The sequence below is a fragment of the Clinocottus analis genome, unplaced genomic scaffold (genome assembly GCF_023055335.1).
Source record: "Clinocottus analis isolate CAN_PGR_092001 unplaced genomic scaffold, fCliAna1.0.p SCAF_7, whole genome shotgun sequence".
NCBI classification, from domain to species: domain Eukaryota; kingdom Metazoa; phylum Chordata; class Actinopteri; order Perciformes; family Cottidae; genus Clinocottus; species Clinocottus analis.
Window position 1 is genome coordinate 22226609 of NW_027176229.1, and position 16117 is coordinate 22242725.

Below are 16117 nucleotides of genomic sequence, written 5' to 3' on the forward strand. Positions count from 1 at the left end.
CCGATGAGGAAGTTGAGCAAGCGACCGAGCCCCTGCTCATCCCGTCCCGCCAGAGCGTTCTTTAGCGTTCCTCTTCGATCCAGCTCCTTGATGACGGCCACCGTGACCTCGGGCTTTCTCAGTTTTGTCCACGTCTGTGAAAACAATTGGATATGCTTAGCGTATAGATATATATATGAACGTTAAAATCTAAAACCACCTTTTCTGCAACTTTGCGTGAGAAAAAAAAGGAAATTCAAGGCAATGACACCACCTGTTGTATTGTTATAAAACACATAAAGTGCGTACCTCCAGGGCCGTATCCAAAGACTTCGACACGTTAAATTTCTTCAGCTGAGTGTCGTATTTGGCCAGATGCTGTTTCACCGGCTTGCTGACGAGATAATCATCCTGGATGAGGAGAAACAAGGAAGTTAATGGGAAAAAAAGGTGAGAAAGAAAGGAAAAAAAACGGCTTTTATAACAAACCCTCGGCCAGGTGTGAACGCACCTGTTTGGGGACGTAGTTCTTTCCCTTCACGAAAACGCGGTACGACGGCTGCCGCCTCTGCCGGCCGGAGGTGTCGCTGGACTCTTCGGGGCTCTTCCTGTGTTTGATGCTCAGGATGCTGTTGGTCATGCCCGCGACGATGGACTCGTCGTCCGGCTGAGGAGGAATAAGATTTAAAAACGTTGTTTTATTCGTCATGAACCCCAAGCAGGAAAATGAAAGACAGAAATCTTGACAGTTCACCCAAGTCTGTGGAATTGTTTCAAATGTTGTCAGAATCATTGAGATCATCAGATATTCAGTCGGTAGATCACTCAAAAGATCATCATTCAACGGCACAGACTGATACGGGAAGTGATTTGTGGTTTTAAAGCGTCCCCTCCTTTATGGTCTATTTTTAGCCCTATTTAGGAACATCATTTACTAAATAAACATCATACTGTATTGAAGAAGACTTGAAACCAGAGTTTAGGACCATAAACTCATGTTCACTGAGGGAACAATGCAAGAGGGGGTCATTCTCCAACCAGAGGTGTCTCCCCCTGCTGGTCAGCAGAGAGAAGACAAGTTGAAGGCTCTGGCTTCACTTTAAAATCTCTGGCATTACAAGACATTTCTGCTGGCTCCCTCTGATGCACCTCCGGCACAAGAGACCCCCGAGCCGAGGTTTACAACTCAGCCATCCAGATAAAAAAGTATTGCTTTTTTTTTTTAGGTGATACAATCAACTGCTGTGCACCTTTCTCCACTTTCATTTGTCTTTAAAATCACGACAAGAAGTAATATCAGAATGGGATTTTCTTACAGCCAGAGCGACACTGAGGATGGAGGCGGCGTAGTCAAAGTTGTGGACCACTTTGTAGTTGGTGGTGTTGTACACCTTCACGTGCCTGGAAGACAACGAAGACAAGCTCTTCATTAGGTTGATATATAAAACTAAAAAACTAATCTAATTTTAAGAAAGTAGATTCCAGACATGCACCTGTCTAGAGAAGCCGACAGCAGCCTCTGTCCGTTGCTGCTGAGGCACAAAGAGGTGACGGTTTTGTGATGGTTCTTCATGGACACCAGGGGCAGGCCGCCTTTCAGCAGATCCCACACTTTTACATAGCGCCCGCCTTAAAGAGAGTGACGAGGATAACGTTACCGCCATAAATAAGCACTCGGAAATATAACAGTGGAGAAAACAACACCACAGGAATAAATTTAAAATGTGGGCACTTTTTTTCTGGATGTGCCGCCTGAAAACGTTAAAGCGATCTCTACCTGCAGAGACGAGGAGCCCCTCAGAGGGATAGAGGAGCAGGCTCTCCACTGGCTGGCCGTGGTCCATGGTCATCACGCTCTTCTCGGCTCTGGCGTCAAACAGTTTCAGTGTGTGGTCATAAGATCCTAGGATGAAGAAAAAAAACAGTAAAGACCGTCCTAATCCTAAGTTTTACTTGTCAAGAATCCCAGCAGGAAAGACGGAGATCATGACGGTTCACCACGTCTGTGAAAATGTTTCAAATGTCAGAATTTTTGAGCTCATCAGGATGTTCAGTTGGTAGATCACTCAAAAGATCATCATTCAACACAACACTGTTTATTAGTGGCTGAAAAAAAAAGATCCAACCCCGTCTAGCATGCGCTAAATCCTCGCTTTGATTGTTCCTTCGCCCTCCATCTCACCCGTGATGAAGAGATCTCTGTTGAGTTTGCTCGTGACGCCACAGCGAACGTAGTCCGTGTGTTCTCTGTAGCTGTTGAGCTCGGTGGCGTTCGGGATGTCCCAAAGTCGACAGCTGTAGTCGTCGGACCCGGTGAGGATTTGGTAGCGGTCCGAGGTGAAGTCCGTGACGTGGACAGCTCTGAGCGGGAAACGGAGTAAACGCAGAATTAACTAGGGTTCGCTTTCATGTCCAGACAATTATATTTAAAAAAATGCCGACAAGAAGATGCGGAACACTTTAATAAAACGCTGCAACAGATTTGCCAACTGCCAGGGTCCTTTTTTTTTTAACCAGAGCGGCGCCGGCAGACTGTCTGAGCTAAATTGATGCACAGCTTGAGCTACTGTAAGCCATTTTACTGCGTTTCCTTGTCATAAAATGCTCTAAAGGGAAATTGAGTTCCCTTTGGTAAACAGTACATACGTGTAGGGCTTTTATTGTGAAGGGTAAGAACAGAAAGAGTAAAAAAAAATGTTTTAGGTATTTGTTACAGCCTTTGTGAAAGTATTCAAAACCAAAACAGTAAAAACGAAATCAGGTATATCGACATGGAAGTGTGTAGAGGCCTCGGATCTGTCCGACTGGTCAACGGTTGTCAGAAATCTTGAGAATCATCATCAAATTCAGTCGATGGATCACTCAGAAAAATCATCATACAACCAACTCGGGTCGGGGCAGCGCGACCAAAACACACCATCAGACAGCGACGCCCGCGGGGGGACACCTACTTTGTGTGTCCTTTGAACATCCGGAGCGCCACCTTGCCGCCGACATCGAACAGCCGAACCACCGAGTCCTCGCATCCGGCGACCAGCAGCTGACCGTCCGACCGGAACCTCCCACAGTATGCGGTGTCCTTAAAGCGCGTTAACGTCTTCACAGGCTCCTGAGAGAACGGCCCGTAAATGTGGATCTGTGTGTGTGTGTGTGTGTGTGTGTGTGTGTGGGCAGGCGGGAGGGAGAGAAGAGCGTTAGAGTGCATGCCGACACAAAAGAGTTATACAAGAGAAGACAACTCACTCTCGTGAATGCTGTCACAGCAAAGTTGTGCGGCGCCACCGGGGAGAAGTTGATGCTCGTGATGGCTCCGAATTCTTTTATCTGGACCGGAGCCTGTGGGGGAAGAAAGGCATATATGCAATGTTATGAAGTAGGAACGACACTGAGGATGAGTGCCGTTTTTCCTTCTTCTTCTTCTCACAGGAAACATTGAGACAGCGTTTAGTGGAAGAGGCTCACCTTATAGTTCTTCCAGTACAGCGTGTCCTGTGTGACTTTCTCGCCAAGTTTAGGGTAGACTTGGATTTTGGTGGGTTTAAACGAAGCCATTTTGGGAGCCGATCACGAAACACTCTGAGAAAAAGACATAGAAGAAAACATTTTCAAAACATAGATATAAACAGACATGGTGAGACTTGACACTGAGCCAGTTAATAACCCCATGGTGGACATTTTAGACAGGCTAAGCACGTACAGACCAACAACACTCACCAGAGTATACACCAGAGAAAAGTATTTAAAATTTGTGTAGCAAATAAACTGTAGCAAGGCCTCAAGTCTGTTTGACTGGTTGTCAGAAATCTTGAGAATCATCAAATTCAGTTTGTGGATCACTCAAAACAAATCATCATATAACCAGTTTAGGGCGGAACAGCACGACCAAAACACATCAGAAAGAGACACTACTTCTGTATTAATTTCTGTATGCAAGTATTAACTAATAAATCAATAAAAATAATACTAATTGCATGGTTAAAAGTTTGATCCACAAAAAGACAACCTGCAAAAAAGGGGCTTGGGGGGAAAAAACACACACAAAAACACTGATTTGCAACAGTTGACCCTAAAACTCTCAAACAGCAACGCAAAGCACGATGCTATTCGCCAAAGCTAAGCTAACGAGTTCTTCTCCGACTGCAGTTTATCAACGCGCATAAAACAGCACGGTGAAAATGAACGGCTACCGTTACAATAATCCTTTCCCGACATGAAACGTTACATATAGTGGTGCCTACAAGAGCAGCGTTTAAGAAGAGATTGCTGCGCCAACGTGCGAGTTAGCTTAGCACGCGGCGCTTTAGCCACCTGGAATTTTCAATTAAACTGTTTCCGGTAACTCTAAAAACGTCCGAGACTGCAGACTTACTTACTTTGTTTTGTTGGAGTGAGGTTTGTTGGAATTAGTCGATACCGATGTTGGTTGTTGGCGTAAACCAAGAGTGGCACATTTTAAGGCGATATCACGTTGCCTCTCCGTGCACTGGAGGACGCCATGATGGCGATCGTGACTACTTCCGTTTTGCATGTCGTAACTTTATTGTTCACTGAAATAAACACTCGTTTCTTAATTTTATGTTTTTGTAAATGTCACTGGTAGTAAACTTAGTATTATATATATATATATTTCAAATATTCGTATGTATTAATTAGCTTAATTAAGCGGTTTAAAAAGTATAGGCTTTACCGTAGAAAATAAAAAATATTCTTTAGACAAGTTTCTAGATGCATCTACTTTTAGTCAATTGTAGTAATCACATAATTGTTGGAAGATATTTTATGCGATTTCAAAAACATAAAGTATGACTTCATTATTTCTAAAACACTGAAAATCGAGGGACACACGTGCCTATATTTTGAAAAACGGCGTGCCCATCCGGCAAAGGGTTCATCTTCTGGCGTCACTTCCGGTCCTCCCTCTTTTCCGCTGAGCTTCTATCGCCTGTGTGACCCGCGTGTTTACTCACTCCCAGGTCAGTTCACGTTTCTGTGGCCGTTAATAAGACGCCCCAGCCTCATACAGTTGACTTCGTCGATAAATAACAAGTGTCCAAAACGCACCACGCGCCGTGAAAGAAACGATAACTTGCACGCGATGATAGCATCGCGTTTAAAAGGGTGGGCGGAGCTAGCTGCCTAGCTAGCTTCCTAGCTTGGCCAGCTAACAAGCCAACAAGTTCAATTGGCATAATTTATAAGAGCCCGGGGTTAAGAAAATTTTAAAAAAGAGCCCCAGCCATTCTCAGTGGCCGAGAGGGTCGAGCACGAAAGCCTCCTCCGTGGGGAAACGAGCTCGTTAGGTTCGGAGCCCCGACGTTCACGTAGCCGCGAGCCGACAGCCTCTAACGGGTTCACGGGGAGCTCGAGTAGGAACTGAAAAGCGAAGCGTGAGGCTATTTTGGGGGCTTCTGGCAGCTGTGCATGCCGGTTCGTTTGCAAATTGGACATGTGGGGTGGGGAGGTTGTAGGTTTGACACTAGATTGTAATCGCAACCCCCCGTGTCGCTGATGGACTGTTGAGTTTATGCATTAGGTGCCTGCAGTGTTCATCATGCAGTGAAGTCTCATGCACCGTTTTACATTTTATTTGCAGCTCAAACTATTCGTATGCAAGTAGATGAGCTCATGTGTTTAGTAGAAAACGGAACTAGGAGTGTGACATTTCTCAAATGAGTGTGGCATGACCGTGTGTGCTTTCATATGTCTTCTGAAAGTGTGTTTTATGTTGTTTTGGCCCAAAATGACTGAAATGTGTGTGCAAATATTACATTTTCATTTGTGTGTGTGTGTGCTGATCCCCGTGTCAGATGAAGGAGTCGATAATGAACCAAGAGAAGCTCGCCAAACTGCAGGCGCAGGTCCGCATAGGCGGCAAGGTGAGTCGTAACGCCGGGCCGACAAACGTCTTTTAAGAACATGTCAGTGTTCCTCTCCCCAGTCCCAGATCTGTATCAGCATCACTGGTTCATGTATCGTTGTTGTGCTCCGCAGGGGTCCGCCCGCAGGAAGAAGAAGGTGGTGCACAGGACGGCAACAGCGGACGACAAGAAGCTGCAGTTCTCCCTCAAGAAACTGGGAGTCAACAACATCTCTGGCATTGAGGAGGTGCGTTGAGTTCTTTCCAAAATGTCCAGCAGTCAGTGTGCAAAGTGCTCTTGGAGAAGAATTCACCGAAGGATTTTTTTCTCTCTCTCTCTCTGCGCCATAGGTGAACATGTTCACGAACCAGGGGACGGTGATCCACTTCAACAACCCGAAGGTCCAGGCCTCCTTGGCGGCCAACACCTTCACCATCACGGGGCACGCTGAGAACAAGCAGCTCACGGAGATGCTCCCGGGAATCCTAAACCAGCTGGGAGCCGACAGTCTAACCAGCCTCAGGAGATTAGCGGAGACCCTGCCCCGACCAGGTACCCGTGCGGGGCCGCCGCCGATGTGTCAACATCGCAGAGGAAACTAATTTGTCGTCTTGTGCTGCGAGAAGTGTCGGCGCCCAGAGAAAAAGCTTGCATTCCCCCAGGAGCACGAGCTTCAGCTAGAAACTGAGACCCGACAATGTGGAAATGCCGCAAACACTGAATGCTCATCGCGCCACTAGAACTGTTTTTCATCCTGCAGCACTTTGTCAAGACGGCACCAGCTGTCCAACTAAAGCACGATGCCATACGATCATCAGCACGCTGAACATGTAGTAGTAGTAGTAGTAGTAGTAGTAGTAGTAGTCTTTATTTATTTATTGCCCCATGTTAAAAGTTATTATTCCGCCGTTAACAATTCCCCTCGTGCTGAAACGGCCGTGTGTGTGAGTGATGCAACGGCTCAAGTTGATGTCACAGACTGATGTTATCACTCATCTGATGCGGAGGTGCATCTGATTATCAGAACTGCATACTACTCGCGTGCTGAAATCAGTTAATCTCGTAACCGCTTTTTTAGTTTGAAGTTAAGGGAAAGGTTTGCGATGACAAATTGGGGATTCAGTGAATCTTTTTGTCACATCAATGCCTTTGATCTCAATCAGGTGTCTCTGACACATAGAGCCCGTTATCTTGTTACTACATCAGACGCGTTTATATATTTATTTTGGGTAAAAAATAGTTTTAATTGGGTATTAAAAATGCATACAAGACAGTATCATTAATATAAAAGTAATTGTTAAACCCACAGAACTCTTTCCTGATCTGTTTGCGTGTCAGCGGTTAACAGTTTGTTGTTCTTCCCCTCGCAGCAGGAGAGAACAAAGCCCCCCCGATTGCTGAGGAGGACGAGGAGGATGACGACGTTCCAGGTGAGCACAGATTCACACATCCCCTTTTTTAAAACAAAGAGCTGCATTGATTATTGTTGTAATGAAGCAACAGGGTGGCTTCTGTGTTTCTGGCCTTTCTGGATTCATTCAGAGGGCTGATTTTGTAATTCATCTTCAGTAATTGAGATTCATTCGTCTGCCTTTTTAACATGCGCTCATTGCGACATTCTCTCGCCCTCTTTCTGTCCTCCTCCCCTCTTTTACCCGACTTTCTGTTCTCAGATCTCGTTGAAAACTTTGACGAGGCCTCAAAGGACGAAGCAAACTAACAAACGCCAGCAAAACACACTTCAAGCCCCCCTCCTCCCTCCATCTTGGCTCACAGCAACGTTCGACACAGCAAACACATTTTGTGATCGTCCACCTGCGAAAAAGTACCTTTTTTTAAAATCGGAAACATAACTTCTTCTTTTTTACGCCAACAGTTCAATTTCTCTTTTTGTATGATTTGCCACATCCTGTAGTTCAAATGACATCATTTAATTCACTGGAATGTGCAAACCCCTTCCTCCTCATACACACACATCCACAACGTATCGATGGAATAAATCATGTAATAAACATCACTTTAAAAGTAAAAGGCATTCTGTTAGTTTTATCGTATTCAAACTCATAGTCCGAGGTCATCACGTCCTGGCAGTGCTGCTGCCTCGAGAAACATTTCAGTAGTTTGTGTGTGTCGCCTCTCGTCTTCACAATGACCCGCTCTGGAGGCTCAAATGTCTTGGCAAAAGCAGCAATTTGGCCAATTGTCCGTACATTGAGAGCTGGCAGCAAACAATACCACAAACGCTGGTTCCTCACGCGTCTGTCGGAGCCGCTTCGTCGTAGGGAATCGGAGCCAGAGGTCTTTTCTCACCTCACAAAGAGACATAGCAGATTTTCTGTGAATCTATAAAACGACAACGTCCATTTGTTCCCACACCTGAGGGTTTTTTACAGCAGCGCGAAGGCGACCTCGTCTCTGGCAAAACACACGAGGCAGCGTCACCTGTTGGCACCACCGAGGTGAACGTTCAACTGTATGAGGGAGGAAAGGAAAGAAGAAGTCACACAATGAGATCATCCCGTCTGAGTGGATTCTCAAACTGTGCAATGACGGGCTATGAACCTCAGGCGGGTTTAGAAAATGCTCTTTGGTGTTGAACTCGCTGCGACTTTATCCTCATCGATTCATCGGATTCGGATGAAGAAAAAAAGAAGTTGGGTGACTCAAAATGTATCTTACAAAAATGTGAGAGAAGGAAACGGGAACTTTAAAGTGGCACGGAAACCATATTTAAACTAAATCAAATTGGAAGTTGAATGGTAGAGCAACATGTTTAAACACACACACACTCTTCCTGGTCAAATCAAGACCTCCTGCATGAGTCATTCTGTCCTCTACAGTAGATCAACTCGTGTATCTTCATTCATTCCACAGCTGTACCTGTTTTATTGTACATTATGATCAATGATAAAAGAATTCACCAGAAGGTCAAGAGACGACGGGGAAAGAGAGCGTCAGGTTACTCAAGTGCATATAATTATCACCAGGAACATGAATAGCGGCATTTAAAAGCATTTTAAGGAACTGAAACCAGATATTTTTGATCATATGAACGGACGGATTTCGCAGAATTCTCGGTCATCATGCGGTGACAATGTGCTTGTCGTGTCTGAGACACTCGGGGGAGTGAAATCTGCTTCACTTGTCTCGACTGAACGAGCCTGGAGAAGAATCAGAAACGCACAACGCCGCAACGCAGGCTTTGTTCACTGAGGAAGTGCTTTCACCCGCTGGATCAGAGCATCGCTGAACACGAGCAAAAAGTGTTTTTTTCTTCTCCGTGAAGTCGTTGACATTTGGCCGGACAAAATTGTGTTGCCCCTCTTCATGACTAATGGGAAAAGCCCTGCTGTGTGTGTCTGTAAACATAACTTTGGAAGCATTAAATATCTCACAATGATGGGGGAGGGACCTTTTGAAAGTAGATCATTTAAATAAACGTCCACGATAACGCTGGGTGATTTCTAGGACTTGATTCCAGGAGAAAAGGATGATGTTTTTCGTCAGAATAATCTGATTCATTTATTTTTTTTCTCTTTAAAATGCCCGAGAACAGTGGTTCTCAAATACCTCTGGAGGGTGCGTGAGAAAGAAAACGTTATCTAATAAATATTCAATCAGCTATAAGTAAGTTCATAAACTGAGTTGTATATATTCCAGGGGGTCTTTTAAGGGTTCATCGCTTAAAAAAGGTTGAGAACCACTGAACTGACCCAACGCCCAAGTTGACGTATTTCAAATCACTTGTTTTATGCGACTAACAATTCAAAAGTATGTTTTTTTTAATTGTTTCCTCATAGACGCATTTAGAAGCAACAACTCGTATAAAAAAAAGAAGAGATTTCTGTTCCTGCCAGACTGTCGCAGATTAATCTTTAGATGAGATAAACGTTTGTGAAACATTTCATAAAAAGAAAAGAAAGCTGGATCACAACCACTTCACTTCCACCTGTCCTGTTCCCCGAGGCAGGAGCACCTGGACACCTGTAGTTTGTTAAAGTTCAGGAAACAGAGTTCAGTGGATCGGACCCAGAAGAAAAGCAAAGGGGGATTTGTAATCCGCTGCAGGGCCTGAGGGCAACCCCCCGCCTCCCAACACCCACACTCCACACCTCCACGTCGCCCGTTCCTTCTCTCGAAACTCACACTTTCTTTTTTTATCTGTGGACAAAAATTTGACATGCAAAAAAGGGGTCGAGGAAACGCGGTCGACCAGCTCTTATCAGCTGCGATCCAGCCGCTCAGTTTCTCTCTCGCTGACACTGATGATGACGATGACGACGACGATGATGATGCATTGCAACGACATAAAAAGCATGCTGGCTGGCCGGTCAGAGCATTCGATCCTCTGGACTCCAACCGCCTTCTTCTCTTCTGAGTCTTGTTGTTTTTGCAGAGCGCCTACTTGAGAAATGGTAAGAAAGAACTCTCTGAAAAGATGCTTATTGACCCAGATCACGTGGTAATTCATTTAAAACATTAATAAAATGTTATGAGGAGGAATAACTTTTCTACTTTGGTCCTTTTTGCATTTTCATACCACAAATTCTCAACCAGAAGCTCATTGAAATGCATCACGTTTCTTCATTTAAAATGGTTGTTTATTGAGGTTTTAGTGGATCTTTTTAAACACTCTCCTCCTCCTCTCCTCTCTCCTCTCCTCTCCTCTCCCCTTAACTCCTATTCTATCTCCTCTCATCTCTTCTCATCTCCTCTCCCCTTAACTCTTATTCTATCTCCTCTCATCTCTTCTCATCTCCTCTCCCCTTAACTCCTATTCTATCTCCTCTCTCCTCCTCTCATCTCCTCTCCCCTTAACTCTTATTCTATCTCCTCTCTCCTCCTCTCATCTCCTCTCCCCTTAACTCCTATTCTATCTCCTCTCTCCTCCTCTCATCTCCTCTCCCCTTAACTCTTATTCTATCTCCTCTCTCCTCCTCTCATCTCCTCTCCCCTTAACTCTTATTCTATCTCCTCTCTCCTCCTCTCATCTCCTCTCCCCTTAACTCTTATTCTATCTCCTCTCTCCTCCTCTCATCTCCTCTCCCCTTAACTCTTATTCTATCTCCTCTCTCCTCCTCTCATCTCCTCTCCCCTTAACTCTTATTCTATCTCCTCTCTCCTCCTCTCATCTCCTCTCCCCTTAACTCTTATTCTATCTCCTCTCTCCTCCTCTCATCTCCTCTCCCCTTAACTCTTATTCTATCTCCTCTCATCTCTTCTCTCCTCTCTCCTCTCTCCCCTCTTCTCTCTCTCCTCTCTCCTCTCCTCCTCTCTCCTCCTCCTCCTCTTCCTCCTTCCCCAGAAGACCTCGTCACTGTGGGTGTGTGGGCTCCTCTTCGTCAGCCTCACCGTGGCACACGGACTCGACCACTTCCCAGAAAGCTGTACGTCCTATTCGACTCTCCGCTCCTTTTTTATGTTTAAAAATATTTCACGTCTTCCACCCGTCATCCGTTTCTAAATCCGTCTCTTCCAGACGTGGTGGCGAAGAGGAACGACCCGAGTCCCGTCACGCTGACCTGCCGCTCGCCGGCGTTGGCGGCGGCCCCCGGAAAGGTCACATGGAAGTTTGGCGACGTGGCGCCAGAGGACGCCACGCAGATCGGCGCGCACCTGTCCGTGTCGGAGGTGGACGCGCGCATGCTGGGAGAATACAGCTGCTGGAGGGGAAATCAAAAGTTATCGTCCACCTACCTGCTGATGGAGGCTGAGGAGGAGGAGGAGGATGAGGAAGAGTCCGGTGAGACGACGCCGCCGCTTTCATTTTCCCTTCTTTCTGCTCTCCGTGTGCCACAAACGTCAGAAATGTCCTCGTGAATAGAGGAAGTTCTCGTTCACGTGCCTTAAACGCGTAAAGTCTGGAAACTCTGTGCATGAGGACCATAAATGTCCAACATTTAGGGACATTTTCCTCCTTCGTTTTTGTTTCCACACTTTATTTTGTTGCCTTTTCACCGCAAACAGAAACAAAAAAGGGTTTTTTTGTTTGCTCCGTCCTCGACGAATCCTGAGAAACATTCAAGTGTTTCTCATCTTGTTCTGTCGTCCGCTTCTTCCACTTGGAGCTCTTATTCTGAAGGCCGGCAGCTCCGTCTCAGATATGTGCCATCTCTTTGTGAGAGTCTTTTTACAGGCTGCGAGCAGCATTTAAAGCAGGTATCTGTTGTCTTATTACCAAAGTAGAGACACAGGACTGTGAGTCACAGCACAGGATTTTGACAATAAATGAATAAAAAATATATTTTTCCTACAATGTTGGAAAAATATATTTTTATCTTTTATTTTATAAATGTATTTTATTTTATTTATTTTATATATTTATTTATTTTATTTATTTATTTTATATATTTATTTATTTTATTTTTTATTTTATTTATTTTATATATTTATTTATTTTATTTTTTATTTATGATTTATTTTTTAAATGTTATTAAATATATTTTCATCTCCACTTTCACGCAGATGTGAAAGGAATGTTGTACCCTGCAAATATTCGACCATTAATCTTGTGATATTAACATGTAGAATGTTGTATTTCCTCATTTTTCCATCACGTTTTGATCCAGTTGTTCTTTCCTTTGGCTTCCCGTGTTTCTTTGGTAGATTCTCTCTCCATCAGCTGTCGGGCGAAGTCCTACGACTGTCACTTCAGCTGTGACTGGACGCCGCCGCCGCACGCCGCACAGACAGCGGCGCGCATCGGACTCGGCCTCGACTGGTAAGTAAGAGCAAACAGTTTGAGCGGACAGACAGAATTGTGCCTTTCTGATCTTCCTCCTCCTCCTCCTCCTACTCCTCCTGCAGCAGTGAAGGCAGGAAGTCGTGTCTCTGGTTCGACGGCGGCCGGCTCGCAGACGGGCGTTTCCACTTCGAGCTGTCCCACTCGCTCTCGCCGTACGCCGAGGAAAGCGCCATGCTGGTGCTCACCGCCGAGGCCATCGTGGACCGCGTCGTCGTCCGGACGAGCAGGAGGTTTTACCTCCGGGACATCGGTAAGCGGCGAGGGGAATAAATCACAAAGTAGGCGGAGAAAAAATAGATGATTCACTCACGAAAAGGAAGAACTCAAATATTTTGAAGCCAAACAATTGAGATTGTGGTTCAGGAAAGTCCCTCTCTGATGACGTAAACATATATTATTCTCTATTAAAAAACTGTAACGTCATTAAATTCAGTGTATCTCAAGTGCAGTAAGCAGAGATCACAAGGTCCTGGTTAAAATAGTTATTTCCAGGCCTGGAAAAGTCATTGAAACAAAATAAAATCCCCAAAAGTTGTGTAAAAGTCCTGTGAATGTGTTATATTCATGTGTTCATGACGTTCATTTACGCTGAGTTTGAAATAATGAATCTGCTTTTAAAAGAAAGAGGCTCAAAATATCAGCAGCATACATACAGGCATCTATATAAATGTTTATTATTTTAATCAAACTATTGTCTCTCATTCATTTGAGTCATTTAAGGTTTACTGTATGCTTTGAATCCTCATTGTTAGTTTAAATACTACATTTTATCACTTTTTACTGTTTACACACACATTTCACACAATGTTTGCTCATGGACATTTGGTTTAAAGTCATGGAAAAATGGTTTTAAGTCATGGAAAAGTCATTAAATTTGGTTAAAAGTCATGAAAATGTGGTTTAAAGTCAAGGAAATGTGGTTTAAAGTCATAGAAAATTGGTTAAAAGCCATGAAAATGTGGTTAAAAGAACTGGAAAAGTGGTTTAAAGTCATAAAAATGTGGTTTAAAGTCATAAAAATGTGGTTTAAAGTCATGTAAATGTGGTTAAAAGACATGTAAATCCATTGTTCAAATATGTTTGAACCCTGGATAAGGAAAAAGGGCAGTAAATACATGAATGTCCACATGATTCCTGCATGACACTTTGTCTCTTCCTCTCCGTCAGTTCAACCCGACAGCCCTCACATCGTCAGGTGTCAGGAAGGTGAAGCGGGCCTGAACGTGAGCATCGACCCTCCGGCCAGCTGGTCCTCCCCTCACAGCTTCTTCAGCCTGGAGCACGAGATCGAATACGTGCTGAAGGACGACGGCCAGGTAAGGAAACACACACACACACACACACACACACACACACAGGCGGGTGGGGGAGGGGCCACATCCCGTGTTCTCACCGTGTGACCCGTCTGACTCTCCAGACCGGACGCTCCTCCGACCGGCTGCCGAAGGGGATCAGCAAGCTGAGGGCTCGCTCCAGAGACCCGCTGGTGCGCTCCAGCTGGAGCCAGTGGACCGCCTGGAAAAATGTAACCCGCTGACGTCGTTTCCTCCTCCTGAACCTCGACCGCTGCCTCCCGCCGCTTTCTGTCGTCCTGACGCGTCCACAACGTCTGTTTCTCCTGATCGCTGACACTCTTTCACCTCCAGGGCACAGTACAGTTATTTATTTGTTGTATTATATCCATAAGTTATACACATATGTATACAACATACTATTTATATTATTTATTTAAATTATTTATGTGTTCTTAAATCACACAAAACACACATTAAGAACCAGATTTATTTATTTTTTTAGTCAATTCTTCCTCCAGGTTGGGGTCTGCTGAGAGGTAAATGGGGTTTCCTTGACATTGAAACTTTAATAAATCCACTCATGACATCATCTCACACGTGCGTGTCGGCTTTTCTCGCGGCGTGCTTCTCGGCCTGAGTGTTTCTGTACCGGCGTGTCGGCGTTTCTGTGTATTCTTCTGGTGGTTTTGGCTATTAAAAGAGCGTTGCTTCCTTCCTCATGCATGTTCCTTCTTCATTTGTGTGCCGCTCATGTCGCGCCTCCAACCACGGACTGGAGGTAGAATGATGATGCCACTCATGTGGACAAACTTCAACAGAAACCAGTGTGTGTGTGTGTGTGTGTGTGTGTGTGTGTGTGTCTGCTGTTCATCACCAGCTACACATGAGATGAAGAGATGCTCGTACTTTAACTAATAGTCACCATGATGTGGGTCACAATGCTAATAATAGTTAATAGTTTCAATTCACTCTAATCTATCAGTTTACTCCGGATAAAACATTAAAAAGAAAAGATTCATATCTGTATTCAACTGTTTTTAGATGGTAGTGAACGAGCAATAGACGCTTTCCAGGAATTAATACTACTTTGCTTGATAAGATCACTTATAGTTTAAGTAGAAAAACCCACAATAAAATATCTGTAATCTAACATTGAAGATTCCAGGACGACGCTGGATGTTTTTCATCAGAGAATAATCTCATGATTAGTATTTTTTTTGCATTAAATGCCCTAGAACGTGTGTTTTTAAATGGAGGTATGTGCAACTCAACATTGAAGAAGATAAACAAGTTAAATTATTATTTAATGAACAAATCACTTAAGATCGTTGGTGAAGCAGCGAGACACTTTCTCATCAGCTGTCACCTGCAGTGTTACTCTAATATTCAATAATAATGATAATATCATCAATCAGCTGCAACACTGATACGTCTTCCTCCTACAGTGTTGTAACATGGGCAGGTTAAGAGGCCAATTTTTCCATTTGTTATTCACCGAATTTGGTGAAACATGGCAAAAGAAGATGTCTTCATTACTCCCCAAATCTTAAAAAAGTAAAGACCTCCATCTTTACTGACAGGTAACTCCCTCCTCACCTGAGAGCTTTGCATACAGACACCTGTGACTCTTTACAAGTCCTGTAACAGGAGAAACTCCCGCCATTAATACTCGAAACTGGCAGAGAAACACATTGAAGTTCGCGAGCATTTCATATTGAGCGTTCATGACGTCATTGCAGACCCCTGTAATCTCTCGTTGGGCATCATTACAGGTGATAACGGGGGAAAGGAACCTGTGCAAATGCAAAAACGCAGCAAAGTCTTGCTGCCCGGAGTTGCCGTCAGGACACTTGGACAACTGCAAGAAGAGACGGAAGCAGAGGAGGGACAAAGGCGCTGCGCAGAGCCAAGCATCTTGAAGAGAAGATGCTCTGCAACATGGGAACCTGCTGCTGTACACTCTCACCTCAGTGGACGCATATTTGGGTGTTTTTTATGTGAAATAATACAATTGTATGATTCAACATTTGGGGGATGGTGCAACACACGAAGCCGTGCAATAAATCTATACGTTCATGAAAGTAATGCTGGTGAGGTTTTGTTTAAAAACTGTCATTGTTGTTAGCATTTTATAAGCATCTGGGAAACCAATATGTCGTAGGAGCTTTATTGATAAACAAAGGAACTTCTTTTTTTTGCATTATTTTATAGTAAAATGGAGTTTTCCCCAAATATATATC

At 44.3% G+C, this 16117-nt stretch overlaps 3 protein-coding genes across 5 annotated transcripts in view; 2 read left to right on the forward strand and 1 right to left on the reverse strand.

Moving 5' to 3' along the window:
• utp15 (UTP15 small subunit processome component) overlaps window positions 1-4481 on the reverse strand; it is a 5301-nt gene extending 820 nt beyond the window's left edge. The window contains exons 1-11 of the mRNA XM_068605367.1: window positions 4353-4481; window positions 3442-3555; window positions 3223-3315; window positions 2931-3115; window positions 2162-2340; window positions 1757-1882; window positions 1473-1608; window positions 1296-1380; window positions 491-646; window positions 289-390; window positions 1-134 (exon numbers count right to left, since the gene is read on the reverse strand). Of these exons, the coding sequence (XP_068461468.1) occupies window positions 1-134; window positions 289-390; window positions 491-646; window positions 1296-1380; window positions 1473-1608; window positions 1757-1882; window positions 2162-2340; window positions 2931-3115; window positions 3223-3315; window positions 3442-3531 (1286 nt within the window). The 5' untranslated portion in view covers window positions 3532-3555; window positions 4353-4481. The remainder of the gene's footprint in view (window positions 135-288; window positions 391-490; window positions 647-1295; window positions 1381-1472; window positions 1609-1756; window positions 1883-2161; window positions 2341-2930; window positions 3116-3222; window positions 3316-3441; window positions 3556-4352) is intronic.
• Window positions 4482-4871: 390 nt separating this feature from the next.
• Window positions 4872-16117, forward strand: part of LOC137779127 (transcription factor BTF3-like) — a 133914-nt gene continuing 122668 nt past the window's right edge. Inside the window, exons 1-7 of one of the 3 annotated variants that reach the window (XM_068566640.1) lie at window positions 4872-4952; window positions 5787-5855; window positions 5971-6084; window positions 6188-6389; window positions 7208-7267; window positions 7511-7589; window positions 10474-10486. In XM_068566640.1, coding sequence (XP_068422741.1) covers window positions 5787-5855; window positions 5971-6084; window positions 6188-6389; window positions 7208-7267; window positions 7511-7557 — 492 coding nt within the window. In that variant the 5' untranslated portion in view covers window positions 4872-4952 and the 3' untranslated portion in view covers window positions 7558-7589; window positions 10474-10486. Of the gene's footprint in view, window positions 4953-5786; window positions 5856-5970; window positions 6085-6187; window positions 6390-7207; window positions 7268-7510; window positions 7604-10473; window positions 10487-16117 lie in introns of those variants that run through there. The other 2 variants (XM_068566641.1, XM_068566639.1) reach the window with 2 other exon arrangements.
• il12b2 (interleukin 12B 2) lies at window positions 11050-15796 on the forward strand (the record flags this gene model as incomplete). Its single annotated transcript, XM_068605039.1, has 7 exons — window positions 11050-11224; window positions 11317-11580; window positions 12444-12558; window positions 12645-12832; window positions 13750-13898; window positions 14000-14107; window positions 15650-15796. Coding segments are annotated over 7 exons (1146 nt in total), but the record flags the coding sequence as incomplete, so codon positions are not given.